Below are 27,164 nucleotides of genomic sequence, written 5' to 3'. Positions count from 1 at the left end.
AATACAAATCAATAGCTCTCTTACATAAAACAAAACCACTTATATGATCAGATCTTGTAAACGAAACTCAACTTAATCATGAGGCAACGGTCAACATAAAATAAGGAATGTTCCATTAAAAGCTTTTAAAAGGTGAGGGATGGGGGCATGAGTGCATTCTTTAAAAAAAAAAAAAAATGTCAGGGTCACAAAAGACAAGCACTGTGTTAGTGTTCCAAGTTAAAGGTGAAAGGCGTATGACCATGAACTATACTATCAGACCCTGGACAGGATTCTATCCTAGAGGGGAAGACCTGATTAAATGGATGGTGAACTAGATGTATTTTATCAATGTCAATTTAAGAAGCTGGTAACTGCATTGTGGCTATGCAAGAAAAGATCCTTATTCCTGGGAAATATACTAAAGTATTTAGCAGTAAAAGGCCTGGCTGTATACAACTAATGGGGGAAAAATACAGGTTGGTCGCAGAGCACAAAGGTAGAGAATAACTGCAATAGTAAAACCACATAGGATAAAAAGATACCAATAGGTGACATCTGGGTAAGGGATATACACATATTCCTTGATTTCTGCAACATTTTATAAGTCTGAACTTATTTCAAATAAAAAATTTCTGAAGTTGCAAACTGGAGGCCAACGTCCATACCGTGCCTACAGTTCTGACATCTGACCTGCACCGTATCTTTGCCTTTCTAAATTTGCTGAATGAGTATGACATTAGTAAAGCTTACATAACAATTCACATTTTCAGTATTTCTTGGGGAAAAAAAAATCCAAATAAATCAGCACCTCTAGGCCTTATGGCAACAACCTATTTTCGGCTGCTCCTTTCAGAGGAGGACAGGAGTGCTCTTGGAGCACCTCATCCCCAACCTGCCTCCTTTCTTCCCTTCCGTCATCTGCCTCGCCCCTCCGGGCACTGGAGGCCAACTCCTGCCACCCATGGTCATCCTGCATCATTTCTTGGCGTGGCTGGGGCAGACGGTGCTCTGTATTTCTTTACCAACGGGGACTTCTCAGAATAGAACTGAATGGCTGTGAGCTGGCGTAGGGAGTTTGGATTTTACTCTCAGTATGATGGGGAGTCACTGCAGTGTCCTCCCCGGGGAGTGACCCGGGGCGCCCTGGTTTCTACAGTGTGGAAGCTCGGAGTAGACACCGGAAGCAGCTGAGGGGACCCCTGCAGGAGTCCAGAGACCGGAGAGCAGTGCGCCTCCCTCCTTAGTCTCTTATGCACCCTCACAGTCCCGAAGCAAGTTAAGAACTCAGAACAGGGCCGGGGAGACCCCAGGTCAGCAGCACTGGTGCGGCAGGGAGACGGGACACAGGACCAGCCTCTGGCAGGGGAGGAAGTGGGGTATGGAGCACACCAGCTGGGCTCTGGGGGCCTCACACAGGGAGGTCAAACAACAGGGAGAGCAAGATCCATGTTCTGATCTCCTGCCCTACAGATCTGGGCGGTACCAGCCATACCAAAGGAGACACGGCTTGACCCTACGAATTTTTCATCACATTTAGGTCACGGCTATAAATCATTTAGATGGCTAATATCTGGAAGTCCGTGAGGCAGAAGGGATGATCCCTTACCCTGAGCTAAATTTACTTAAGAGCCTTGGAATGAAATGCTTTAAAGGACTCTTTCCTCAAGCCTAGAGAACTCTTGTGAAGGGTAAGAAACAGAATGAAATGGAAGGAAACCATCAATACAGAAGAATTTCAAAACACAAGACTAGATAATGGTCTGGGTCTAAAACGCAGTAATCACGTTAAATGCAAGACTGATGCAGATAAAAACTGGAGGTCGTTCGCACTTTTTACCCCGATAGGCATCAATGGAAATTTTTCTTTAGCACTGACACAAGCCAACATAACCAAGTGATAGCTCATCAACACCAACGAGCTCTATAAAAGTCATTTCTGATTGTAATTACTCTGGACAAAAATAACTCTTGACATTATAATTATCACTAATTCTTAAAAGGAACTATTTAAAGAAAAGTTTGCAAAGCCTCTAAGTTTTTCCTGTTTCTGATTTTCCTTAATGACTCCAATGTCACAGTTTAGCAGCAGAGAAAACACGTGGGAATATATGCTACCTGTAAATTATCTTGTACTTTCCATCCCGTCCTTTGTCTGATAAGGCGACCTCATAACTGTAGGGGAAAGAAAGACCGCTGTGGGGTCCACACGAAAGTCCAACAGGGGGAGCCCAGGACAGCACAACTGCTCTCGCCTGAATATTAGAAACCTGAGGGGGCGGGAAAAAAAACAAGAAAACACAGATAAAATTACTCAAATCCATTTCATAGACATCGGACACTACTTCTTCCAGTAACATTTTTGTGATGATGGGTAGTGGCATGAAAGTGGCTCGGGAGTTAACGTAAGGTAAACACTTTTAATCATAATGAACAAAGCATCATAAATAGTATCTCTTGTCTAAGTCCTGATGTCCAAGAGTTCCTGAAACACCTATCCTCGTAATGTAATTCATATTCTATCCTCCGGTAAGTAAAATTGTCAGTCTTGTTTGGAAATTTTTTTTTTTTTTTTTAAAGGTAAGGAGGTGACTGTGAGACTGTAATGGTCTCCGTGAGGGCCATCGATCTGAGCGGGAGGAGCCGTACTGCAGGCACTTTGTGGTGGCCTCTCGGCCTCGCCAGCCAGTACTTTTCCGACTAGGCTCCTTGAAGGACTCCATTCCCAGGAGAACCCAGTGGTCGGGGTGTAGAACCCAGGCCCAGGCTGAAACGGGTGCCGAGGTGATGCTTCATCTCTCCCAGCACCGTTTTTTCTTTTCTTGCTGGTGTAGCCTGTGTAAAACTTCATCGGAACAGTGGACTCCGGCACCTTCTAACACTCCGGCTTTCTTCCCTACTGAGGACCACACTGAGGCATGTCCCAGTCCACCTGCCAGGCTGTTCCCAGCAGGCCTGGCTCCAGCCGCCGCCACCCCCTAGTCCCCCCCCCCCCCCCCCCCCCCCCCGCCGTGACCTGCTCAGGAGGGGATCTGCAGCGGGCATCCTGCCCTTCCATCCCAGGCGCTCGCTCAACGTGGTGCCTGCAGTAGCCCTGCCTTCCAGATCTACTATCTGCGCTCCCATCCTTGTTTTAGAGTCACGCGTAGTCTAATTCTTTACGTCAGCTGAGCTTTGATGTTCTAATTTTTTAAAGGTTATTTTGCTGCTCTCTGGATACTGGTCGGAATAGCATATTAAGAAACAACAGTTAATAGAGATGCCAACGCTTCATGTTCACAAAGACTTTATTTAGTGGAAGATTGTTGTTAGTATTCTGTTAGCTTGTGGGTGGAGATATGTAAACTATCTGGTTTCCTTTTTTTTTTTTCCCCATTTTTTGTCACTTCCTGATCTATATAGAGCATTAAAATTTAACACAAAATAATTTTAAAAACATGAATAGCCTGGAATGTGAATACTGAATCTCTCTTTCCAGTTTGTCATTCATTCTGTTGTTCTTTGCTGAAAGCCCTCATTTCTGCTCAGATCCCTCGTATCATTTCTGCTCGTTATAGACATAGAATCATAATACATTCAACCAATTCTTTAGTCAAACTCCTACTCAACATTCAAGACCCCGGCTGGGCCTCACTATCCCCAAGGAACCTTCCCTGAAGTGTTTCGTCTACCATCCGCCCTCTGTTCCACAGCGACTTGCTGGTATCTCTTTTGCTACAAATCATGTTTATGGCAATCGTCTACCTTTCCCACTGGATGGTGGGATTCCCTAAGGCCAGGACTCAAAGTCAAATTCAACTATGAGTAATAGTTGCTTCATAAATGTTTGTTGAATGAAAGATAAAAATCAAAGGGATCAGGACAGTCTGCGTTTCTGATACAGGTGACACCGTGGATGGTAGACAGCACTACGTGTCCCTTTAAAAAAAAAAATCTGAGATACTGGTTCAGAATCAAAGTCCACCCTTTTTGCTGTGGCTCCACACTAACATCTCCCTCTAGCACCCTTTCAGGATGTCATTCCCTCTCACGTCCCCATACCTTAGCTTTTGACTTTCCTACTTTCTAACTGAGGGCCTCTGCCTCAAAGAGCACCAACCCGGTGAAGAGAGACACATGAGGGAGAGACGGCCTCACAGAGGACACACAGCACAGAGACACCCACGGCAGCCTGAGACCAAGTCAGGAAAGGCCTCTGTACATTCCTGCCTGAACCCCCGCTCAGAATCAACCACTGTTTGCTTTGTGCTCTGGCCACATTCTGCTGGTACCTACGCTGGGCAGTCACTTCATGATATTGTCCTTATTTGGTTACTTGTGTGCTGCTTCTTGTGACTAGATTTCTTGTGACAGCGTTTCTACAATGTACACAGGGTATCTGCTGAATTCTTGGACGCAGCATTAGTGGGCAATCTGGAGTTACTGGGTATTATATTTGATTTTTAACTTATAGATGTTTTGCTCTGAAGAGTTTAGTTTGCAATTAAACAGAAGGCTGGGTAGGTACTGAAAAACCTTCAGCCGAGGTGACAATTGGCTGCCGTGCGCCATTCCAAGAACACAGTGTGTTGTGACACGGATTCTATGAATGGTGGTGTGAAATAACATCATGTTTCAAAATAGCTCGGCAAACGCTAGCGCTTTAGATCCTGCACAAGCATCCAGAGATTCGCATCCCTTTAAATTGTTTTTCAGTAGCTATTAATGACTTACACGTGGTTAAATTATTAACTGAATAGTGATGTACAGCACTTGAAGCCTCAACTCCAGCAACGCTCCCCCTTTTCTCCAGGCTCCCTGAGCAAGCCTGAAGGAGGCCACGGGTCCTCTGAGCACAGACCTCTGCGGTGCGCTCTTCCAGGCCAGGCCATCAGAGGCGCTCTGAGAACGTTCCGAGAACGCTGTGTCTGTGTCGTTTTCGAAGAACAGCAGCCTCGGCTTCTGGGAATGCGCTCCTAGGGCTAAGCAGCTGCCACCTCGATCACTCCTCCCTCCTGTGCTCCCGCTCCCTCCCTTTCACCGACTCCAGCCTCTCCCACTTCCTTTCTTTAGGCCCTGGGATCCCCTCAGAGAGGGACTGCTTTGTCTCTGGGAGAACTTGGAACTCACTTCCATTCCAAGGACAATTCCAGGAGATTACACGGTGCCCTTGGAGAGAATGTGACGTAAAGGGGACTCCTCAGCACAAGACACAGCCTCCAGGTGTGCAGCCCCAACAGGAGACTGGCGCTCTGGGCACTCTGGCTGGTGCAGGCCTACTTGAGAGTGAAAGCATTCCCACCCGAGCTTCACCTTCCAGGTCTTCCTCTCTCATTCTCTCTGGAGGAAACCTTCTCGCCAGCAGTGACCAATGAAGTAAAGAGGGACAGCTCATTGCAAGAATCCTCACGGCTGATACCCAGAAACAGAAGTCTAGAAGCCATGAAACCGACTTCCTGGTATTTAATTATCCTACTGTAAACTGAAGTCAATCTCCTTAATGATGATGATAAAAGTGGTGATTTCGAGTCACAAAATTCCTGGCCAAGATCCAAGCGGCCACTTGTTTTGGCACCAGAGATGGAAAAGGGTCCGCTGTGTGGGTTACCAGCACAAGCCTGCATAGAAATTAAACTGCCTTGAAGTACCTTGAAGGATTCGTAACATCACCCTTTATTTCTAAATAACTACATACGGATTGGAAGTTGTCGTCGTCTACGTATTTATTAAATGCAGACTCCAACTGGAGGGACGGGGCTAGGTAAAAGCACATCCATGTGCATCCCCATTAGGAAGTAAATGACCCCCTGCATGAGCTTGTAGCTCTCTGATACACAATCTTTAGCTCTTTTTCTCCTTGTCCCTTTTTCTCTCCTGTTCCTTCAGTATTTTAATACTTTCCTGCAAAATTTTACTATCTTAATTCTTGGACTGTATTATATGCAAATGATACTCATTACTTGCATCAAAAATACAATCTACTCTCATAAAACTACTAAAACAATTCCTCCCACGTTAAAAAAAATATTTCTATGTAAGTTTGTGGCTTCTAAATTTGGTCAGAACTTTGGAGTTAACTATGTGGGAGGCCTGCAGATCCAATTAGGGAGCACGTTAAGGAAATATTACCATGGAGATATTGGCTTCACTTCAAAAGTACCATCAAGAAAAACAATACCACGATGGAAAATTGAAAAGGAAAACGTCAGAGATCATCATAAAACAAAAATGCTCAAATCTAGGATTTCAACAATCCTCTGTTTCTGTAGCTCCTTAAGTGCTTGCTAAAGACCTCAAATCTTTTCAGGTATACAGCTGTTTATTTTTTCGAGGAATGGCTTCTTGGAGGGGCGGTTGTTTCTCTTAGGCCAGTTTACTCCCTTCTGGAACCGGCAAAGCAATTGTTTCCACAAGCTAAACATTAGCGGATGGAAACAATGCAGGTTACATTTATTTACATCCTGAAAATAAACAGCTCAGCGGTATGTGGGGGACAACATGTAGCACCATCACCCGGGCAGATTCAATCCTGCGGGGCTGGCGGCCGCACGTGCTGGTAGAGGTTTGGTCCAAAACCGCTCGGAGTAACAGCCGCCTTGTTTCTGTGATGGAGCAGCGGCCAGGCCTGCGGATCGCGAGGCACCTACGTCACCGCCTCAGGACAAATATCTCGTAACTTCATACCCTGTTTTACTCAATGACCAAGCCAGCTGGATCTTTATAGTATTCAGGTTTCTGAAGAGTCAATGACTTGCTTAATTCAGGTGGCCCCGAAGTTCTAGAAAGATGCCTAGAACCCACACATCCTAAATATTGTTTCTATAGCAAAAACAAATCATCTACAGAATCTCAAAAGGGAAATATGTGCCTTGGGAGCCTGGGTGGCTCAGGCGGCTAAGTGTCTGTCTTCAGCTCAGGTCATGGTCCTGGGGTCCCGGGATCCAGTCCTGCATCAGGCTCCCTGCTCAGCAGGGAGTCTGCTTCTTCTCCATGAGCCTCCCCTGTGATCATCCTCTCTCTCTCTCTCTCTCTCTCAAATAAATAAAAATCTTAAAAAAGAAAAGAAAAACATGTGCCTTTTATTTAGAGGTGTTATCAGATGTGGCTGAAAGAAAAAAGAAATTCCCCAAGTGCCCGACTGCTGTGGCTCTGCTCCTTTCCCTGGAAAGCAGCCGGACCCCCGTCCCATTTCGGGGTGGAGCAGGGAATTTCGCTTTCCCTTCGTGATACCCTATAAACTACAGGGCAACACTCCATTCCAAGCCCTGTGCACACAGTACATAACTCACGTCTCACATAGTCCCCCGTGGCAGTTATCATCCCACCTTTCAAAAGTGAGGAAACCGAGGCCCGGGGAGCTTGATGGGGGGCCAAGACCACAGACGGTTATGGCCCCGAGGGCCAGACTGCAAAGCAAAGGCCCTTCCTCTCCGTGCTGCTGCCTCGAGCTCTGGCACCCGGCTGTCCCCACATTCCCCCAGGCTGGCTGGACCGCATCGGATGCCGGCCAGCCTTCAGGCATCTGTCGCCCTTGCCAGAACCTCGCTGCAGCCACTGCAGCCTGCCACACATCGACTCAGCAAATATTTGTTAGGGGCTCACTAAGTGCCAAGGACAGTGCTGGGTATTAGAGGCACAAAGATAAATAAGACACAGTCATGAATAGGAACTTCAGGCAGAGACAGGGGAGGAGAGGCAGGGAGGGAGAAGAAAAATGTGTGAACCACTAACCGGGCTAGGAAGGACGAGGGGGCGATCACCAGGCAGACAAGGTTATGTGGGGGCCAGGGGTAAGAACGACCCCCGAAATACGTCCACGTCCCGATCCCTAGAGCCTATGAATACATTGCCCTGCGAGATAAAAGGGACTTTGCAGACGTGAGGAGCGTGAGGACCTTGTGAGACAGGGACTGTCCTGGACATTTCGGGTAGGCTCCGAGAAGGAGCTAGGAAGATGGAAGGAGCCACAAGCCAAAGAATGCAGGCGACCTCAGGAAGCAGCTAGAGAAGATGAGGAAACAGAGTCACCCCACAGGCTCTGGAGAGAGCCCTCCCAGCGCCTGGACTTTAGCCTCGTGAGGCCCACTGTGACTTTCTGGCCACTCGGATGACAATCTTGCCCATTCTACACCGCGTGCCCTATCTGTTCACATAAAAGCTAGACTATCGATCCTGCTCTAAAAGAGCCTACAGTTAAATGCCTAATACATGCTGAATCAGGAAAGGACTAGCGCACTTCAACAGTGCTTTAATCTTGCCAGAGCCACACGACTGTCGCTTCTGGGGTAAAGAAACGACAAGGAAAACACTGTGTGTTCACACAAGGAAAAGACGGGGCTGTGCGGTCTTGTGCTGACATCTGGGCCACTGCACTCACCTGTCTCTCTGCCCCCTCGCTCTGCGCACGACTCAGAGTGGTTTCCTCATTCTGCTGTGCCTTTCCCATGATTCTGTCCCCCAGCCTTTTCTCACCTCTCCCCATGCTCACTCCTCCAGCCCCACGGCTGTCACCCCCTGCTCTGCTTGAACCCTAAGTCCAGGCCCTGTGCTCTCTGACCCCATCCGGCCCGTCCCCCCAGCACTGCCCTGTCAGACACCTGTCACGGCCCGCTGCGTTCACCCTCCCAGGTGCCCCGCTAGGGAAACTAACTCAACACATCTAAAACTGGCATCCAAGTCATACAAAAGACACAGACACGTGCCCATCCTAGAGGAACCCACAGATTACCAGGAGACTCAGACCCGATGAGTATCGGGTATCACACACCTCCACGCAGGCATGGTGAAGCTAGGATGGGACCGGAGCTCTAAGGACCACGTGGAGAATCCCACTCAAGGGCAGGGGGGGCAATCCGGGGAGACTCCAAGGAAGCCACTCTTCAGGGGTGGCATCTAAGCCTAAAAGCCCAGCTACCTGGGACACCAAGTACCTGACAGGTTCTAAACCTTACTGACGTCTCTCCGTGGCTCCAGCATTCACCTTCCCCTTGCCACGCACGCGGGGGCCACCACCCAAATTCTGACTCCTGTCACGAACACAACAGCACCAGCTTCCTGATGCTTGCCTTCCTGGGATCACCCTCTTCTCAATCCCGTGCATCTGTCAACTGTTTCATCATCCTGGAAGTAGAGCCCTGACCAGGTACCTTCTCTGCTCAAACACGCTCGATGGCCACCTGCTCCTTAACCAGCATTCAGTACAGATCCCACGGCTCAATGTCGACACCCCACAGGTTCCACTGCCCAACTTGATGTCCCACAGTCCCACCACTCAACGTCAACACCCCATAGGTCCTACTGCCCAACGTAGACGCCCCACAGGTCCCACCACCGACCAATGTTGACGCCCCACTGGTCCCACCACCACCCAACATCGACACCCCACAGGTCTCATAGCCCAACATCGATGCCCCATAGGTTCCACCACCGACCAATGTCGATGTCCCACAGGTCCCACCGCCCAACATCGACGCCCCATTCCTCTCCCCGTTCCCTACTGGACCTGTCCTCCAACATGCTTCATGCTTTCAGGTTTAGTCAAACTCAACTGTGCGCACCCTGAGGCGTGTTAGAACTCTTCTGTTAAAAAGCCTCAGTGTTTTAAAACACACGAAGGATCAAGGTTTTCCAATTAGGCCAGAAAACATCCCAAGAACTTTGGCTCTCTGACCACACATGAAAGGCTGAGTCAACATTTTGAATTTTTCACTTGAATTTCAAAGCATTTGGCAACATCAAACTGAAAACCTCACAATATCACCACTCCTACCAATTTTTTTTTCCCTTGCCATTACACTTCAGTATTTTAGACTCCCCCCCCCCCCGCCTCAGCTAATATTTAAATGCCTTTTTGAAATTTACCTGGAAAAATACTTGTGGAGTCACTGAGGTTTTCAAAAATTATTATTACTACATTTACACAGGCTAAAGGAAATCACCAAAAAAGAAAAACGTTCTGTAGACCTGTGGCGGGCGAGGGTGTGAGGGGGATGATATGTATCCTTGAAACTAGGGAAGAATATCTAATTGCGTTCAGAGTATCTAAACAGAGAAGACATTCTGGTGGATTCTGGATGAATAGAAGGCTGCTGTTCTATATTTTCATGCTCCATTAATAACAACACTGCTTCATAGTTTATAAATAATCGGCAATAGAAAGGGGCCCTTTTGTTTACCTCCCATGTGGTGAAAGAAAAGTACACTTGAAATGCTTAAGAATGTGTCATTTATGCTGAGAAATCCAGAAGACATACCTGTGGTTTCTCTATTCCTGAAAGAATGTCTTGCACCCTCTTTACTTCCAACTCATACTCTGTGTGGAAAAAGAGAAAAAAGAAGAACCGTTAATTCCAGTAGAAGGCAATAACGTCAAGTTCCTTCTCCAAGGCCTCCTCTCCAGAGCCATGAGGTCAGTTGCCAGTTACCGCGACCGTTTGGTACCAAGCACGGGATCATGAAAAATCGGGAATGGGCATAATGATGCAGGGGTGGGGACTTCACTGTGGTCGTGGTAACTTGCCACCCTACTGGTTTACACAGTCACAAAGTCGGCAAGAGTAACGCTGAGTTCCATCTAATAATGCGACAGGCAGCAGAAAATAAAAGGTCCAAGAAGAAAGGGGGAGACTGGAGCGGTTACACGCGGAGAGCAATGGAGAGATGAGGTTGAAGGACAGTGGCCAATTCATCCAGGGCTGTGAGTTCAGATTTTTTTAGTTCAACTTTTATTTAAGTTTAAGTGGAGGGACCGACATGGTCTTTTTTTTTTTTTTTAAGTCTTAAAAGCTCTGTTTGGCTTCTCATGAATAATGGACATACAGGGAGCGGGAGAGAACACAGAGACATCAGTCAGAACATTGCTGCGCTGGCCTGGGTAAAGCACAGAGCTTGCCTAGGCCGGGGATGGTAGTGGGGAGGAGAGAACTGGTTTTAGAGGTAAAGGTGTTGAAGGACTGGGTAAGAAAATGACAAGAATCAAGGATGCTCCTCAGTGTTTGGCTTGATCAACTGGAAGGATGAGGATATCTTTTACATAAGATGGGGAAGGTGGAGGTTTTGCAGTAGAGCAGGAACTGTTTTAGAAATGGAAAGGGGAGAGTGCTTGAAGTAGAGAGGATGGGGAGTGAAGAATGGGTATTAAGAAAAGATAAAGACTCTAAACTTAGGACTACATTTTGTAGAGGAACCCCTTGACTTTCACAACCTACTCGATATAATCTAATTTTGATTTTTACAGATTTATTCAAATGGTAAACCTAATGATGTAGGAGATAAATGCTGGATTTACATGATTGTCAAGACATAGGTCCTCACCCTCAAACAGTTCAAGTCTAGTGGGGGGAAAACGAAAGCAATGCCATGTGATAGGTGCTTTGGTCAAGGTGACCCAAGACAGATCCTTCTAGAAGACTTCCCAAGAACCAGCATCTCACTGCCCCTGTGGACAAACAGGCGTTTGGAGGTGACGAGGGACGCAGAACTAGGGAGTGAGAGGTTAGTAGGCCTAGCTCCTCACAGGGCCGTTGAGACTCATTGCTCGGGTGTAATCTCAAAAGCCGCCTTTTCACAGAATCCTACCTCAACCCCACCCTCTGCCCAGCCTCCACTCATTCTCATATCCTACTTATTTCCTTTCTATCCGTTACCAAAATCTAAAATTTCTCTTGTTTATTGTCTTTCCTACGAAAATATGCACTTCAGGAAGGCAGTCATCCTACAGACTCAAAATAAATTTCCTTCTGTAAAGAACCAGATAGTGAATATTTTTTTTTTTTTTTGCCTAAGTGAGTGAACCAAGCCTAAGTAAAGAATAATAAGACTTCAAGTTGGCACCACCCTAACCTTTAAAAGGATCAGTCCTTCATTTTTTCCTATTGCATTCTATTTAGTACAACCTGTTTACCTCTATTTTGGTGAGAAAAAGAAACAGGCTGGTGGCAAATTACAACTGCAAGAAATTTCACATTCAAAAGACCAAGTGACATCCTTATTTATAATCATGTATTCAGGTTACGATACAGGTAATAGTTTGTACCCCTAAGTCAAACATGTACATACGCTCATACTCTCGGGAAGCTCCTACTAAGGAAACTATAAAGTGTAACTGAGAAGTTAACTGTCGACAAAAATAATAATAATAATAAGATAAAATAAGCACACTTGTAATAAACGAACTGGTTCAGGTGTTAAAAACAAAGTTTTCTCAACAAAACAACAAAAAAAATAAAAACAAAGTTTTCTCAATCTCTGGTTATTCTAGAGTTTGTAGGACCCCGTGGTTTCAAGCACTCACACGCATAGGTCCATTCCTACAGCTCGCTGAAGGAGGTCACTGCTTCCTTCGGCCACCACGGACACAAGGCTAAGGAGCCAGGGGCCAGACACCACCCTTGAGGTGATAAAGGTTTAGGCTAGAATGGAGATAATCACCAATCCAACAAAGAAGGAGGGAAGAACTAAGAGCTCGGCAAGAGAAGATCCTCCGGACTCTGTATGTGGTAGATACAGGGCACGAGAGAAAGGCGTGAGAAAGGACGCCTGGTCCCACAAGAAACTGAAGGCCCCTCCCCCTTGCTTTGGGCCCACGGGCTAGCCTCTAGCCAGCTTTCAAACACAGTCAACAGGACAGATGCTCAGGCTTTTGACAGGAAAAGGAAAAATGAGAAAGGACGTTGGATTAGAGGGGCTTGGGGGGAGGTGGTGCAGATTGGTTTAAGACAGGAAAGAATGGGTTTCAGGTAAGAGCCAGAAATCTAAGTGAAACGTCCTGACTGGGATAAAAACAAGTGCCAAGGGGCGGTCACTCCGGACTGGCCTCGTCTGTCTTTGCTTAGAGCGACGAAGGCTGACCTTGCCGGAGCCCCCAGGACCAACGTGCGAGGTGGACGGCCCGTACCCCAGGGCCTGGCAGCCGGCAGGCCTCAAGCCCGTCCTGTACACTGTGGGTGCTCACCTGGTGCGGAGGAGCGGGGCCGGGGGACTGGGACTGCGGCCAGCCCGTGGGCCCAAAGCAAGCAGAACCTCCGACTGCATGGTGACAGACTCGCAGCACCTGGGGGCTGGGGGCCCAGGGAGAGCATGTGGGGCGCGAGCAGGGGCTGAGGGCGGTGGGCGTCCGCGCTGGCGTGCCCGGGGGGGGGGGGGCAGGCGGCGCAAGAAGCCCTCCGGCCAGGTCCCACGGCACGGCCTGTGGTGTTGGGCTGGTTTCTTTCTTTTTTTTTTTCTCATCTGGGAGAGGAGCTGTCAAATAAATGGAGCAAAGGCCTTTGGATCTGGGAGAAGGTATGTGAGAAAAGGAAGAAAAAATAGGCCATGAATGGAGCCAAATAAACAAAGGATTCTGAGAAGATCAAAAATAAAAAGGGCAGGGCGAGGGGAGGAAAGGTAGTGACAGGACAATCACTGCCCTATTATATCAGGAGAAATGCAGTTTCAAAGCCAGACCGGATTCTTTCTTTCATGATTCTAAATTGTGAATACAGAAAAAGAAGAGAAAAATGCATTCACACCACATTTACTGAACGCTTTTCCATTTGCGCTGCCCCAGACGAAGAGAAAAGGGTAAATAAATGCCGGGCATACAGCTTGCACACACAAGAGTGAAAACAAAATCCGCTGAACTGAGCTAAAGTGACCGTTACTTACCCCATATAAAATAAACTCCTGTACGAATGCTAGCAGCCCGGAATGAAATGCCAAAATGCACAAGTCTACCACCTAAGCAAGCGACTTCCCTCGGGCCTCGGCCTACCTCTCCCGAAGCAAGACTTAGCTACGCCTCGGAGAAGTCTGCGAATTGTCACCCTTTCCGTTAAAGAGCTTTGGAGCTCAGCGACCCAGGATATTTCAGAGTTTGGATCCAGCTTTCGCCCTGCTTTCTTTTTCCCCGTGGCTCCGTCTCTCTCCCTCTCTTATGCTCACGCACACACAGACCGTGTTGCGAATACGGAAAAATAAATAGTAGCTGATGCTCTCACTAAAATTCACAAACAAAACCAAAAAGAAGAGTTCCAGTGATCTGCCTTCAGGAAATCTTTTGTGTCAAGGTAAAAAGAAAATAGGTCTCATTTTTGTTTCTGTTTCTACCTCCTTAAAGAAAGAACCTGGTTTGCAACAACTGAACAGCAGATTGTCCTAAAAGAGGCAAAAACAAAACAAAACAACAACAACAACAACAACAAAAACAACCAAGGTTCTGGCACAAGGTTGTCAGATGAGGTTCTTTTCATTCTTCCCTCTGGTTTGCAGCAAGTCAGTAAATCCAGAGGCAAATCTTAGAGGCCAACTTTGTATTTCTTTCTCCTCACATTGAAGCTGCCATGAGCTAAGCAAACAGATTAAAATTATTTTCCACCTGCTTTAATTTTGTTGCCACCATGGCTGACGTGGACGGACATGACAACTCAGCTTTCACATCACTACCTTCGTAATATTTGGAAGCCTTTTCCTTGTAATGAAGACTGCTGATCAGGAAAGAAGGATCATAGGGTACTCTCAGACACTGCCAGAGAATGGGCATTTTGTCTTATAGATACAGACACCTCTGGGGGGTACGTAATTTCCTAAAAAACAGTAAAGAGGGAAGCCCCTAGTTTAAACATGTCTCAATGAGTTGAGAACCACCCAATTTGCAAATGCCAAAGAAAAGGGGTGTGGGGGAGTTCAGCTCAGTGACTTACATTTTCCTTCTCCCAAAACCAAATCTCCTCCCAAGAAAATAAAGCATTTTTTAGCAAAGGGAACGTTAAAATAAAAATATACAAGCAAGCAAATACTTTAAAAAAAAGAAAGAAAAGAGAAGAATACCAAACAAAACAACAACCCACACACATAGAGGGAATATGTGTCATGTGAAATTTAAACTTTCCACAAATAATGGTTTTCATGTTTGCTCCAAAAAGAACTGTAAGTTCAGACTGTTTGAATAACAGTAAGACCTAAACTAATTAAAATATCCCCCTTTATAAACACAATTTACTTCTTTGGTTTGCTTCACATTTTTTCCATCTTAGAAAAGAAATACAGCTAGACACTTAGCTGCTAGCTATAGAATGTACTTATGGTTGTAAGAGCCCCTTCATTCCAATGGGATGACATCAGCATTATTTCTCTGTAAACCTTCTGTCTCGTTCTCATCCGCACGGCTCATTTACAGATATGCCCGGCATAACATAATATGCTTTCTCAAATCTGCCAAAGAGCTGACTTTGCTACTATCTTTAATACGTTATATACAATAAACTAGGGGCAAGGAAAATATGCAACTTCTGGTCATGCCCATTTTTGGGATAAGAGGCTTAAAAGCACTCAATACTCAATAAGGAACTAAATGAATGGAAATAAATACTTTTGGATAAAAAAGAAAAATATGACTAAGTAAGGAAGAGTTAAATATCCAATCACGGCCTACCAATGCTATCAAGAATGAGTGGGGATGAGGCAAGATGGTTTAAGAATGCTTGCTGAATTGCTTTTCTAATCAGAAAAAAAAAAATCTGCTATCTTCATTTTTACACTATTACCTATGCTGAGAAAAAAAAGAAGAATCAATAAATGCATACAAAAGCAGCACTAATTACTTAAGAACTTCCATTTAGTGATTATAATCCAGAGTTAATGGTGTTAAAATCAAATATTAAAAATGTACAAAATCGCAAGGAATAAATTTGCATGATCTAGGACAATGCAGTTGGTCCCCAAGGACAAATATTCCAGAAATACCTTCGGGTATCAATCATCCTGATGCTAAAAATGCAAAAGCAGACATCTCTCTAGGCATTTCGCTGGTTAAGTGGTTGGTTACTCTACTGAAAATTCTGAAAGATAGCCAAGGGAATTTCAGACTCTCAACACTAAAGAGAAAGCAGCAAGCAGGTGAACATACATTGTGGGAAGCTGCCTTCCAGTCTAGGAAAGTATTTTCAAGAGAACTTGGGTTCCCAATAGATTCTGGAGCCTTAAGAGAAAGAGCAGAGGAGAAGTGAATTCCTTTTGCAGGTGGAGTGCCCGGCTGGACAGGAGGGGTGGCCAGAGAATGTAAATGGGACAAGGAGGGCTCATTTCCTCTGAGCTTTTGTCAATATTTCTGAAACTAAATAGTAAAGAATGATTTTCTTGCCTGGCCCAGGATTTGAGCAAAGTCCTACTGGGAATATTCACATGAATCCACTCGTAGGCAAAAATGGGTCTCTCAGGACAAAAACTATCTAACACCTGTTATGTAGGAGGGGCAACACAGAAGGGTTAGGTCTGGGACTTGAATGAAAGGAAAAGCACCAGATAAAACACCTTTCTTGACCCCCAGGGTCAACTCAAAGTTTATTTCTCAACCACCTTCTTGGAATGCCAACTAAACTGGGTTGGTTCTCCCTGAAATACTAGGAAATTCTACATTCACTTCTGTCAAGTTCCCGAAGGAAAAAATCCTTGTTTACTTCACAAAAATCACATTCATACACAGAACTGGACAGACATAGCTAGTACTTTTAAGAACATCAAATTAAACAGGGATGAAAACCCCACAAAAATGGATAAAGTATTATATAGATATGCTTGCCAGGCAGGCTGGACTCTAGGCCAGTCCCATCCTTTCCCTCACTCTGTTGTGTTTGAGACATTTCACTGGCTGAGTCCTAACTTGTGCCAGATATAGCTCTTTTATTTTGGGGGAAGACTCAACTCCATGATTATCCGGTAAGAGTTGGTACCCTCCCTGGGTGTGTAACAGGAAGGCAATCGCTTAAACACAGGATAGAACGACTTACAAAGGTAATTAAAGTTTATACACTACTTTCTGCGTTGGCATCTGTAAATGTTTCCACAAAATGTTTTTTCATTAAAATCTGACATGTCACATTGAAAACTTCTCAAGTGGCTTATTCAAAACCTTTGCAAGACTGTGTCAACTGACATGCAGAATCCAGAGGGAACAATTTTATAACACATTAAATCTGAAAGAGAACTTTAATATTTATGCCACCTATACAGCATGTTTTGAACACTGTTTACACCTACATTTTCTTAATTGGTGTCCCATATGACTAACATAGATGTTTGGGGAGGAGGATGGATATTCAGTCAATGGCCAAAGAACCCAGTGAAGCTTATCAGCTGATATGGAGACCTAATTCAGAGCTAACTTCATGTACTATGACTCCAAATAATTCCCCAGAGTTTTAACACATGGAAAAGTCAATACTATCAGTGGTACAACCAACCTCACCCAGGAAATCAGCAAAGGATGTGCCTGGGTATGCATTCAAATCCGTATTAGACACCAGGCAGGTAACATCAATGAGTAAAAGAAGGTGGTCATGTTGGGCAAAAGGGAAGGGTAAAGACTATGGAAAACTGCAAAAGCCCTCACCCTATTTAACAGGGGCAGCTGCTATGTATGGCAATCAGTTATCACCAGGCAGGATCATTGGTCTAAGGTGGACAGATATTGCCATTTTTCCAAAGAATCTAGAAATGGAAAAATTTTCATGACATTTGGACAAGCAAACCTTGGAAAACATTTTTAATCTATAGAAAAGTGAAGGAGTTAGTACTGTGAACACGCGCATGCCCTTCACCTAGACTAATCTATTGCTAACATTTTGCTACACTTGCACACTCACATTTTGTCTCTCCATATACACACACACAGTTTTTGAGAACGACTTAAAGGAAGTTGATCTTATGACAAGATCTTAAGTTTACCCTAAAAGCTTCGGCACATCTTTCCTAAGAATTAGGGCCTTCTCATACATAAACATGACAACGTCACAACCAAAAAATTTAATGCTGATAGAATAAAATCTAAAATACATCCCATATTCACATATTCAAATTACCCCAATTGTCCCAATAATATCTTTAGTGTTTCCCCCCCCAATCTAAGCTCCAATCAAGGAACACATGTTGGATTCATCTGTCAGGTTTCGTTAGTCTCCTTTAATCTAGAACAGAAGTCCGCATGTTTTTCTGTCTTCCTAAAGTTGGTATTTTTGAAAGTCTAGACCAGTTTTCTTCTAGCATGTAGCATTATCTGAACTGTGTGACTATTTCCCCATAATTAGATTCAAATTAAAAACTTTTGGCAAGAATCCTATATAGATGCACTTCCCATCCATTACATGAGGAAGCACATAGTACCAGTTTGAATCTCTTGGTGATGTGCTACACTGTGATCACGGGGTTACAGTGCGGTGTAACAGGTTTCCCCATGGTGAAAGCATATTCTCCTCCTTTGGCTTAATGCTTAAACACTAATGATCTTTGCCAGAAGATATTATTATGAATAATTGCAAGATGGTGATATTTCCAATTTGATCATTCTTTCAATGTTAACTAGTTCATTCTTCACTTTAAGTACTATGAATTCATGGATTCTTTTTTTTTTAATTAAAAAAAATAGAATACTCCATTGCAACCACTCTTTCCAACGCTAAAAGTATACCAAAAGTACCCAGGGGGAGGCCCTTCAAGCTGTTTTCTATGCCCCTTTGTCCTTTTCTTTAGAATTCTGTTTTGTACACCTGTTAAATATTCTGGCTTAAGGTCACTTGGCCAATAGCACAAAAATGTGAAGACTGCTGGTTGGAGATTTTAGAAGCATAAAGTAGAATTTATCCAAATTATTTGGATTTGTCAAAAGCCACTATTAACCTAGGATTTTCTTATTTAAAAGTAACTAGAAAGAAAAACATCATGCAAATATTTCTGGTTTCTAAATATTTTAGAAATTAAACTTAAAACAAAGTAGCCCAATAACCCAAAAACCAGCCATCTTAAATGACATGTTAAAATACAACAAACTAGGGACCCCTGGGTGGCTCAGTGGTTGAGCACCTGCCTTTGGCTCAGGGCATGATCCCAGGGTCCTGGGATCGAGTCCCACATTGGGCTCCTTGCGGGGAGCCTGCTTCTCCCTCTGCCCATGTCTCTGCCTCTGTTTCTCCTTAATAAATATATAAAAATCTTAAAAAATCAAAAGACACAGGAAACTTGAAGCAACCATCGGGTAAAAGAAGAAATCAAAGGGGAAAAAAATAATAAATTATCCCAAAAATGAAACACAACAAATCAAATATTACGGGATGCAGCAAAAGTAGTTATGAGAAGTTTACTGCAATAAACATGTATATTAAGAAGTTAGAAAGACCTCAAGTAAACAACTTTCAACTCAAGAAACTAGAAGAACAACAAACTAAGCCCAAACTTAGCAGAAGGAATGAAACATTAAGGATCAGAGCAGAAATAAGTGAAGCATGAATCAGAAAATAGAATCAATGGACTCACGAGCTAGTCTTCAAAAAAGATAGTCATCAAACCTTTAGCTAGACTAAGAAAAAAAGACTCAAAATTAGAAATTAAAAAATTACACGACACTACAGAAATACATAGTATCATAAGAGATTATTATGAACAATTACCAACAATTTACGTAACCAAGAAGGAATGGATGGATTTCTAGAAACATACAACCATGGGGATCCCTGGGTGGCTCAGCGGTTTAGCGCCTGCCTTTGGCCCAGGATGTGATCCTGGAGACCTGGGATCAAGTCCTACGTTGGGCTTCCTGCATGGAGCCTGCTTCTCTCACTGCCTGTGTCTCTGTCTGTGTCTCTCTCTGTGTCTCTCATGAATAAATAAAATCTTTAAAAAAAAAAAAGAAAAAGAAAGAAACATATAACCTACCAAGACTGAATCAAGAACAAAAAAATCTGAACAGACCAATTATAAGAGATGAAATCAGTAATTAAAAAACTCTCAACATAGAAAACTGTAGGACCATATGACTTCATTGGAGAACATTTAAAGAAGAATTAATACCAGTCCACCTCAAACTTTTCCAAAATACTGAAGGAGGGAACACTCTCAAACTTATTTTTAATACCAAAATCAGATAGATACTACAAGCAAATTGCAGGCCAATATCTCTAATGAATATAAATGCAAAAATTTTCAATATCAGCAAACCGAATTCAAGAACACATTAAAAGGTTTATACACCATGACCATGTGGGATTTATCCTTGAGATGTAAGAATGGTTCAACATACATGAGCCAATAAACATAACACATCAATAAAATGAAATACAAAAATTACACAATCATCTCAATACTTGCAGAAAAAGCATCTGATAAAATACAACATCCTTTCACAAAAAAAAAAAAAAAAAAAAAAACTCTTAACAGATTGAGTACAGGACTATACCTCAACCTAATAAAGGCCATTCAAACATAACAAGCATTATACACAATGGAGAGAAATTCAAAGTAGTTTTTTTAAAGAATTAATTAATTAATTAAGATTTTATTTATTTATTTTTTTTTCATGAAAGACACAGAGAGAGAGAAGGCAGAGATATAGGCAGAGGAAGAAGCAGTCTCCCCATGGAGAGCCCGATGCAGGACTTGATCCTGGGACTCTGGGATCACACCCTGAGTGGAAGGCAGATACTCACCACCGAGCCACCCAGGTGTCCCAGATTTTATTTATTTATTTGACAGAGAGAGGGAGAGAGCACAAAGAGGGAGAGAGGGAAAAGCAGGCTCCCTGATAAGCAGGGATGAGGGGCTCGAGCCCAGGAATCTGTGATCATGACCTGAGCCGAAGGCAGACACCCAACTGACTGAGCCACCCAAGACACCCCAATAGTGTTTCTACTCAGCTCGGGAACAAAACAAGGCTGCCCATTTTCACCACTCCCATTCCATATAGTACTGGATGCCCAAGTTAGAGCAATTAGGCAAAACAAGGAAATAAAAGGCATGCAAGCTGAAATGGAAGAAGCAAAATTATCATTATCTGCTGATGATATGATCCTATACACAGAAAATCCTGTACAATCAGTCCAAAGCTGTTAGAATTAATCAACAATTTCAGCAAACTAGCAGGATACAAAATCAAAAGACAGAAATCAGCTGCATTTCTTTACACTAATGGGGAAGCATCTGAAAAAGGAATACAACATTCCAATCATAATAGCATCAAAAACAAAATACTTAGGAATAAATCTGACCAAGGAAGTGAAAAATGTGTATAATGCAAACTACAAAATTTTGCTTAAAGAACTCAAAATCAGAAATGACATCCCAGGGCAGCCCGGGTGGCTCAGTGGTTTAGCACCACCTTCAGCCCAGGGCATGATCCTGGAGTCCTGGGATTGAGTCCCATGTCGGGCTCCCTGCATAGAGCCTGCTTCTCCCTCTGCCTGTGTTGTGTCTCTGCCCGCCCTGCCACCATGTCTCTCATAAATAAATAAATAAAATCTTTAAAAAAAAAAAAAGAAATGACATCCCATATGCATAAATAAGAATTGATATTATTAAAATGGCCATACTACCCAAAGCCATCTACAGATCAACATTATCCCCAACAAAATACTAAAGGAGTTCCTCGCAGAAAGAGACAAACAATCCTCAAATTTGTGTGGAACCACAAAAGATCTCAAGTAGCTAAAGCAATCCTGAGGAAAAAAGAACAAAATTGGAGGTATAACACTTCCAAATTTCAAACTATACCACAAGGTCACAGTAATAAAAACAGAATGGCACTGTCACAAAAACAGATACATTGACCATTGGAACAATTGAGAGAGGCTAGAATTAAACTCTGGCATATATGTTCAACTAATATTTATCAAGAATATCAAATGGAGAAAGGATAATCTTTTCGTTCAACAAATGATGTGGGGAAACCTGGAAAAACATGATCTAAATAATGAAATTGGACCCCTACCTCAAACCATTCAAAAATTAACTCAAAATGGGAGTAGAATCTGGAACGAAGAAAAAAAAAAGGAATAAGCAAAAAGCAGAATCAGACCTATAAATGCAGAAAACTGATAGTTGTCAGAGAGGGGAGGGATTGGGCAAAACAGGAGAGAGGCAGTGGGAGATACAGGCTTCCAGTTATGGAATAAGTCATGAGAATAATAGGCACAGCACAAGGAATACAGTCAATGATATTTTAATGTTGGTATGTAAGGGCAGATAGTAACTGTACTTGGGGTGAACATGGCATAGTCCCTAAACTTGTCCCATCACTATGGTGTACACTTGAAATTAATGTAACACTGTGTGTCAACCATACTCAAATAAAAAAATAAATAAACAATGGATGCTACAGCTTCTAGCTGGCTTCAAGGTACAGGGGATAGCATAATGGTCCCCAGAGAGGTCTACATGCAACTCCTTAGAGTGGGTGAATATGTTCAGTTACATGGTAAAGGAGAATTAAGGTAGCAGAAAAAATTAAGGTTTAAAATACAGGTCTTAAAAATAGGGAGATTATCCTAGATTATCCTGGTGGGCCCAATGTAATCACAAGGGTCTTTAAAAATAGAAGAAAGCAGAAGAGAATGTCGGAGAGATGCAATGCGAGAAGGACTTGATTGGCTATTGCTGGCTCTGAAGGAAGAGGAGAGGGGCCACGAGCCAAAAGACACAAGAAATTCAAGAAGCTGTTCAAGGTTAGGAAATGGATTCTCTCCTAGAGCCTCCAGAAAGAAACACAGCCGTGCCAACACCTTGATTTTACACCTGTCTTGGACTTCAGATGTACAGACCTATAAAATGATAAATTTATATATTAAAAAAACAACAACAACAACAAAACACACCTCATGGGCAGCCCCAGTGGCACAGCGATTTAGCACCGCCTGCAGCCTGGGGTGTGATTCTGGAGACCCGGGATCGAGTCCCATGTCAGGCTCCCTGCATGGAACCTGCTTCTCCCTCTGCCTGTGTCTCTGCCTCCCTCTCTGGATGGATGGATGGATGGATGGATGGATAGATAGATAGATAGATAGATAGATAGATATTTAAAAAAAAAACTCAAAATGGATCAAAGGTCAAAACATAAGCTGTGATACCATAAAGCTCCGAGAAAAAAACATAGGGAAGAAGCGCATTGAAATTGGTCTCAGAAATAATTTGGGGGGCATGACATAAAAAATGTAAACAACAAAGGGGAAAAGAATCAATAAATGGGACTACATCAACTCAAAAGCTTTTACACAGCAAAAGAAATAACAAAATGAAAAGACAACCTATGGAAGGAGAGAAAGTTTTGCAAATGATTTATCAAATAAGGGGTTAATATCCACAATATAAAAAAGAATGTAGTCAACTCAGTAACAACAAAAATCCGATTAAAAAATAGGAAGAGTTACACAGACATTTCTCCAATGAGGACATCAAAATGGCCAACAGACACATGAAAATATGCTCAGTGTCACTATTCCTCAGGTAAATAAAAATAAAAAACACAATGAGCTATTATCTCACACCTGTTAGAAGGGCTATCTTCAAGAAGACAAGACAGCAACAGGTGCTGGCAAGGATGTGGTGAAAAGGAAATCCTTAATCAATGTTGATGGGAATGTAAATTGGGCCAACTACTATGGAAGACAATATGGAGAGATTCTTCAAAAAGTAAAAAATAGATTTCCCATATGATCCAGCAATTCCACCTCTGGGAATTTACCCAAAGGAAATGAAAACCGGATTCTGAAGAGATATATGCACTTTCATGTTTATCACAGCATGATTCACAATAGCCAAGATATGAAAACAATCCAAATGCCCATCAGTAGATGAAAAGATTTAAAAAGATGTGGTGTATATGCTCCACGGGGGTATTACTCAGTCCGTGAGAATGACATCTTTCCATTTGTGACAACATGGATAAACCCGGAGCACATTATGCTAAGCAAGAGGTAAGTCAGACAAACACCAGTACTATGTATCACAGAGAAGCTAAAAGTTAAAAACCAAGGGAAAAAAATGGAGTAAAATGGTGGTACAAGGGGATTGGGAAAAGGGGAGTAGAAGAGGAGGAGAGTGGTTGAGGAGATAAAAGTGATGGTATTTAAGGGTACAAGCTTATAAAGTGTAATAATTAAGCCATAGGGATATAATGCACAGTACAATGAAAACGGACGATACGTGCCATAATTATGTAACGTGATAAATATCACGTGATAAATATCACTAATTACAAAAGATAAATGTATCACAGTAACACACTATACACCTTAAACTTACACAATGTAACACACCAAACCCACAGATAACAAAGACATAATCCAGATTAAATACAAATCTCAAGCCATTATCTGATTTAACAGGTTATAAATTCTGGAAAATGACTCCTTAGTCCCTGACCATAATAAACCTACCGAAACGAGAACAAACACACTATAGCAAACCTGAACTCTGGAAAGTCAAATAAGAATCACGGTAAACTTTAAGTAAAAAAACACTGAACACATTTGGCTCTTCTTAGACTGCACAATTTCAGCTCTCAATTTAATCTGGCCACGTTTCACTTCTTCTTCTTCCGAATCAACGTTTCCCTTTAAAAAACAGATAATCAAAAGAGACAGCACCATCTGCCCCAGTCCAGAAAAGAAGACGGACTATATTCTAAACACATCACAGAGGAATAAACTAAAATGGAAAGTTAGATTGGGCAGAAAAAGTCTACACGGAGCAGACAACGTCTACATGGAGGATGCTATCAGAGATTCTTCTCCAAGACTAGCATTACTCTTTGACGACCAGAAGCCCTCTACTCCTAAGGTTTTGTGATTTTACTCTCAAATATCTATGGCAGAGCAGATGTCTCACAAATCCAAGCTCAACATGAAAGAAGTTGTGCGTTATTTTCAAGCAAACTATATACTCTGTACCAAAGTCACATGTGCTGATCTTGCTGTCTCATTCTAAGTCTTTCATAAAATTAAATCACTTGGAATTTAACATATTTAGTTTTTGTACAAAATAAAGGATTCTTTTAAGCTATGCAGCTGGTGACTGTTGTTCAAATGGACCGGCCTAGTTATTCAAAGCAGGGCAGTCACAGGCCTTAATACAGAGAGGCCTTTTGCAGGTACGTGGAAAAATTCAGTTACAAGGTCTGAGAACTGCAATATTACATTTATGCCCCAAACTAGCACTACAAGGGGCACTCCTTACGAGGCCCATTTTCATGTCTGCAGATGATCAGCCACACTCCTCTGATCTCCATCTCCTAGTAGCTAAGGTTGTACAAGCCTTGGATTACAGTGAGCTCATCAGGTCTGGGGAAAACCCATCATCAAGAGCAGCCATTTTATTTGGGTCACAGAGCAAACTGGACAAGAAGTAAAGATGCACAAGAAAAAAACAAGATAGCACAGAAGGAAAAAATAGAAGAGATCCGGCCAAAAAAAAGTAGAGCGGGGCGGGGTGAAAACATTATGAAAGATAAAGAGATTCACAATATGGTTCTCAGCAAATACATCAAACTGACAACCCCTCATCTAAGCAATTTTATAATGATAAAATTCCTATTATGCAACACCAAAATATAAGAGGGTAATTTGTAACAGACACTCTTTTAAGTTACCCAAAGGCGGAAGAAGCAGCACATGAGTCTAAAATAGCTGAGGCCTCCCTCCTGTCTCTGCTGAGAGATCAATTTTTCCAGGCAGTGTTGCCTTTATCCCCCAGGCACAACGGTGTTCTTTGTAGGATCTCCCCTCACATCCTGTCCTCCTCCACGGCCCACTGTATGTTCTTATTCACAGTAAGCCCCCTTCGCCTCTACAAAAATGGTTAAGGGTGAGCTTCCTGAGCTCAGGAGCCAGGTCTGTGCCCTGAGTCACTGATTCCCCAGGGCCTAGGCTCTGTGTTCAGCACTGGAACATTTACTGAACGAATGGCTGAATAAATGGAGAGAAGCACTACCTATAAATGCACATACTCTGCTTTTAATCTCTGCTTAATCTCTTTTAATCTCTGCTTTAAAAGAAATCTCTGCTTAATCTTTTAAGTACACGATAGACATCATGATGGGGAGAGTTGCGAGGGGAAAACACTCAGATAGCTCATGACATTATTCCAGATAGCATATTATGACCCAACTGTGTCAAACACCTGTAGATCTTCATTTTTACACAGGAAACCAGCATGCACATGTTAAATAAATTCCGTAAGAATCCTAAATTTCTTGTGGTTTAGAAACATTTCTATAACTAAAGCTAAATCTGCCGGACACACAACTCAACAAAGCCATCAAGCTTGCTGTGATGATAATGCAACTGAGTACATAACTAATCAAGCAACGGAGAATTCCTGGATCTCACTCTGGACAGTATCTTGGAAAAGAACGGAGCATTTTATCTACTCATGGTAACTTTTTAATTTGTTATGTACTAATCTAATTGCAGAAAATTAAATCAGAATGCACGAGGTTGTTTTTAGTGGCTAAAATGCCCTGGTTTTGTTTAGTCAAGTTAGTTGTTTTCCAGCTTTCTTGTTCCACAATAGTTTTTTTTTTGTGTGCACAAATCCTGCATCTCTAAAGAACCATTTGAGATGACTCTATTATGCCTATTTAGCAATTAATTACTCAGCCGCAGAGGCAAATGTGACCTGCAAAAGTATTTGCAAGTCTCCCTCTTTGCAATCTTAATGCATGCTTCCAATTGCCCTGACTACCCTTTCTCCTCTTCGCCTTGCAGTATGTGACCATCTGGTTGCCTTTCTTCCCATAATTAACAGTCCTCCGACTGCAATCCCAGTAAACGAAAAGCTCAGCAATTTCCATTAAGGGATCTCATTCTTTGCATTGCTCTCTATCCCAGGCCCACAAAGTCTTTGGCTTCGCTGCAGGCTCAGTCTTTACCAGCTTACCACCTGTATAGCAAGCAGTCTAGGAGTTAGATACTTTGAGTAAAACGGTGCCATTTGCTCAAACTTTAACAACGAAATGAGAGTCTATCTACCCTTACCCTTAAGCAAAAAATTAATTTAGATTTGATGCTGCTGGCAGTAAGCAATTCAACTCACTGAAACTTCCCCCATAAAATCCCAGATAATCCTCTACAACTAAGAGTCAAGCAAAAAGATGTCCTAAGAGATAGGAACCAGAATGGTGTGTGCGCAGAAGTTCCATCTAATGCCTACAGAGTAAAAGGTGCATCATTTCACTTGCAAATTAACCGTAAAGAAAGAAAACATCAGTGAGTCTTAAATATCAAGTACAGTCTAAGAATATTCATTTGTAACTAGATAGGCCTCTATACTGTATTGTTATTAGCTGAACTGCGTTCCCTCTCAAATTCATATACTGAAGTCCTAACCCTCAGTATCTCAGAAAGTGACTATATCTGGAGACCGTGTTTTTTGCAGGGGTAACTAAGTTAAAATGAGGCCGTTAGGGCGTGCCC

The 27,164-nt window shown here is 43.0% G+C and overlaps 1 protein-coding gene across 4 annotated transcripts in view; it reads right to left on the bottom strand.

Moving 5' to 3' along the window:
• FNDC3B (fibronectin type III domain containing 3B) overlaps positions 1-27,164 on the bottom strand; it is a 337,868-nt gene that overhangs the window by 83,744 nt on the left and 226,960 nt on the right. For all 4 annotated transcript variants that reach the window (XM_055307872.1, XM_055307873.1, XM_055307871.1 and 1 more), the window contains 2 exons: positions 10,212-10,270; positions 2,098-2,249 (listed from right to left, as the gene is read on the bottom strand). In XM_055307872.1, the coding sequence (XP_055163847.1) occupies positions 2,098-2,249; positions 10,212-10,270 (211 nt within the window). The remainder of the gene's footprint in view (positions 1-2,097; positions 2,250-10,211; positions 10,271-27,164) is intronic.

The sequence above is a fragment of the Nyctereutes procyonoides genome, unplaced genomic scaffold (genome assembly GCF_905146905.1).
Source record: "Nyctereutes procyonoides isolate TBG_1078 unplaced genomic scaffold, NYPRO_anot_genome, whole genome shotgun sequence".
Taxonomy (NCBI): domain Eukaryota; kingdom Metazoa; phylum Chordata; class Mammalia; order Carnivora; family Canidae; genus Nyctereutes; species Nyctereutes procyonoides.
This window is presented reverse-complemented; position numbering and strand designations above follow the sequence as displayed.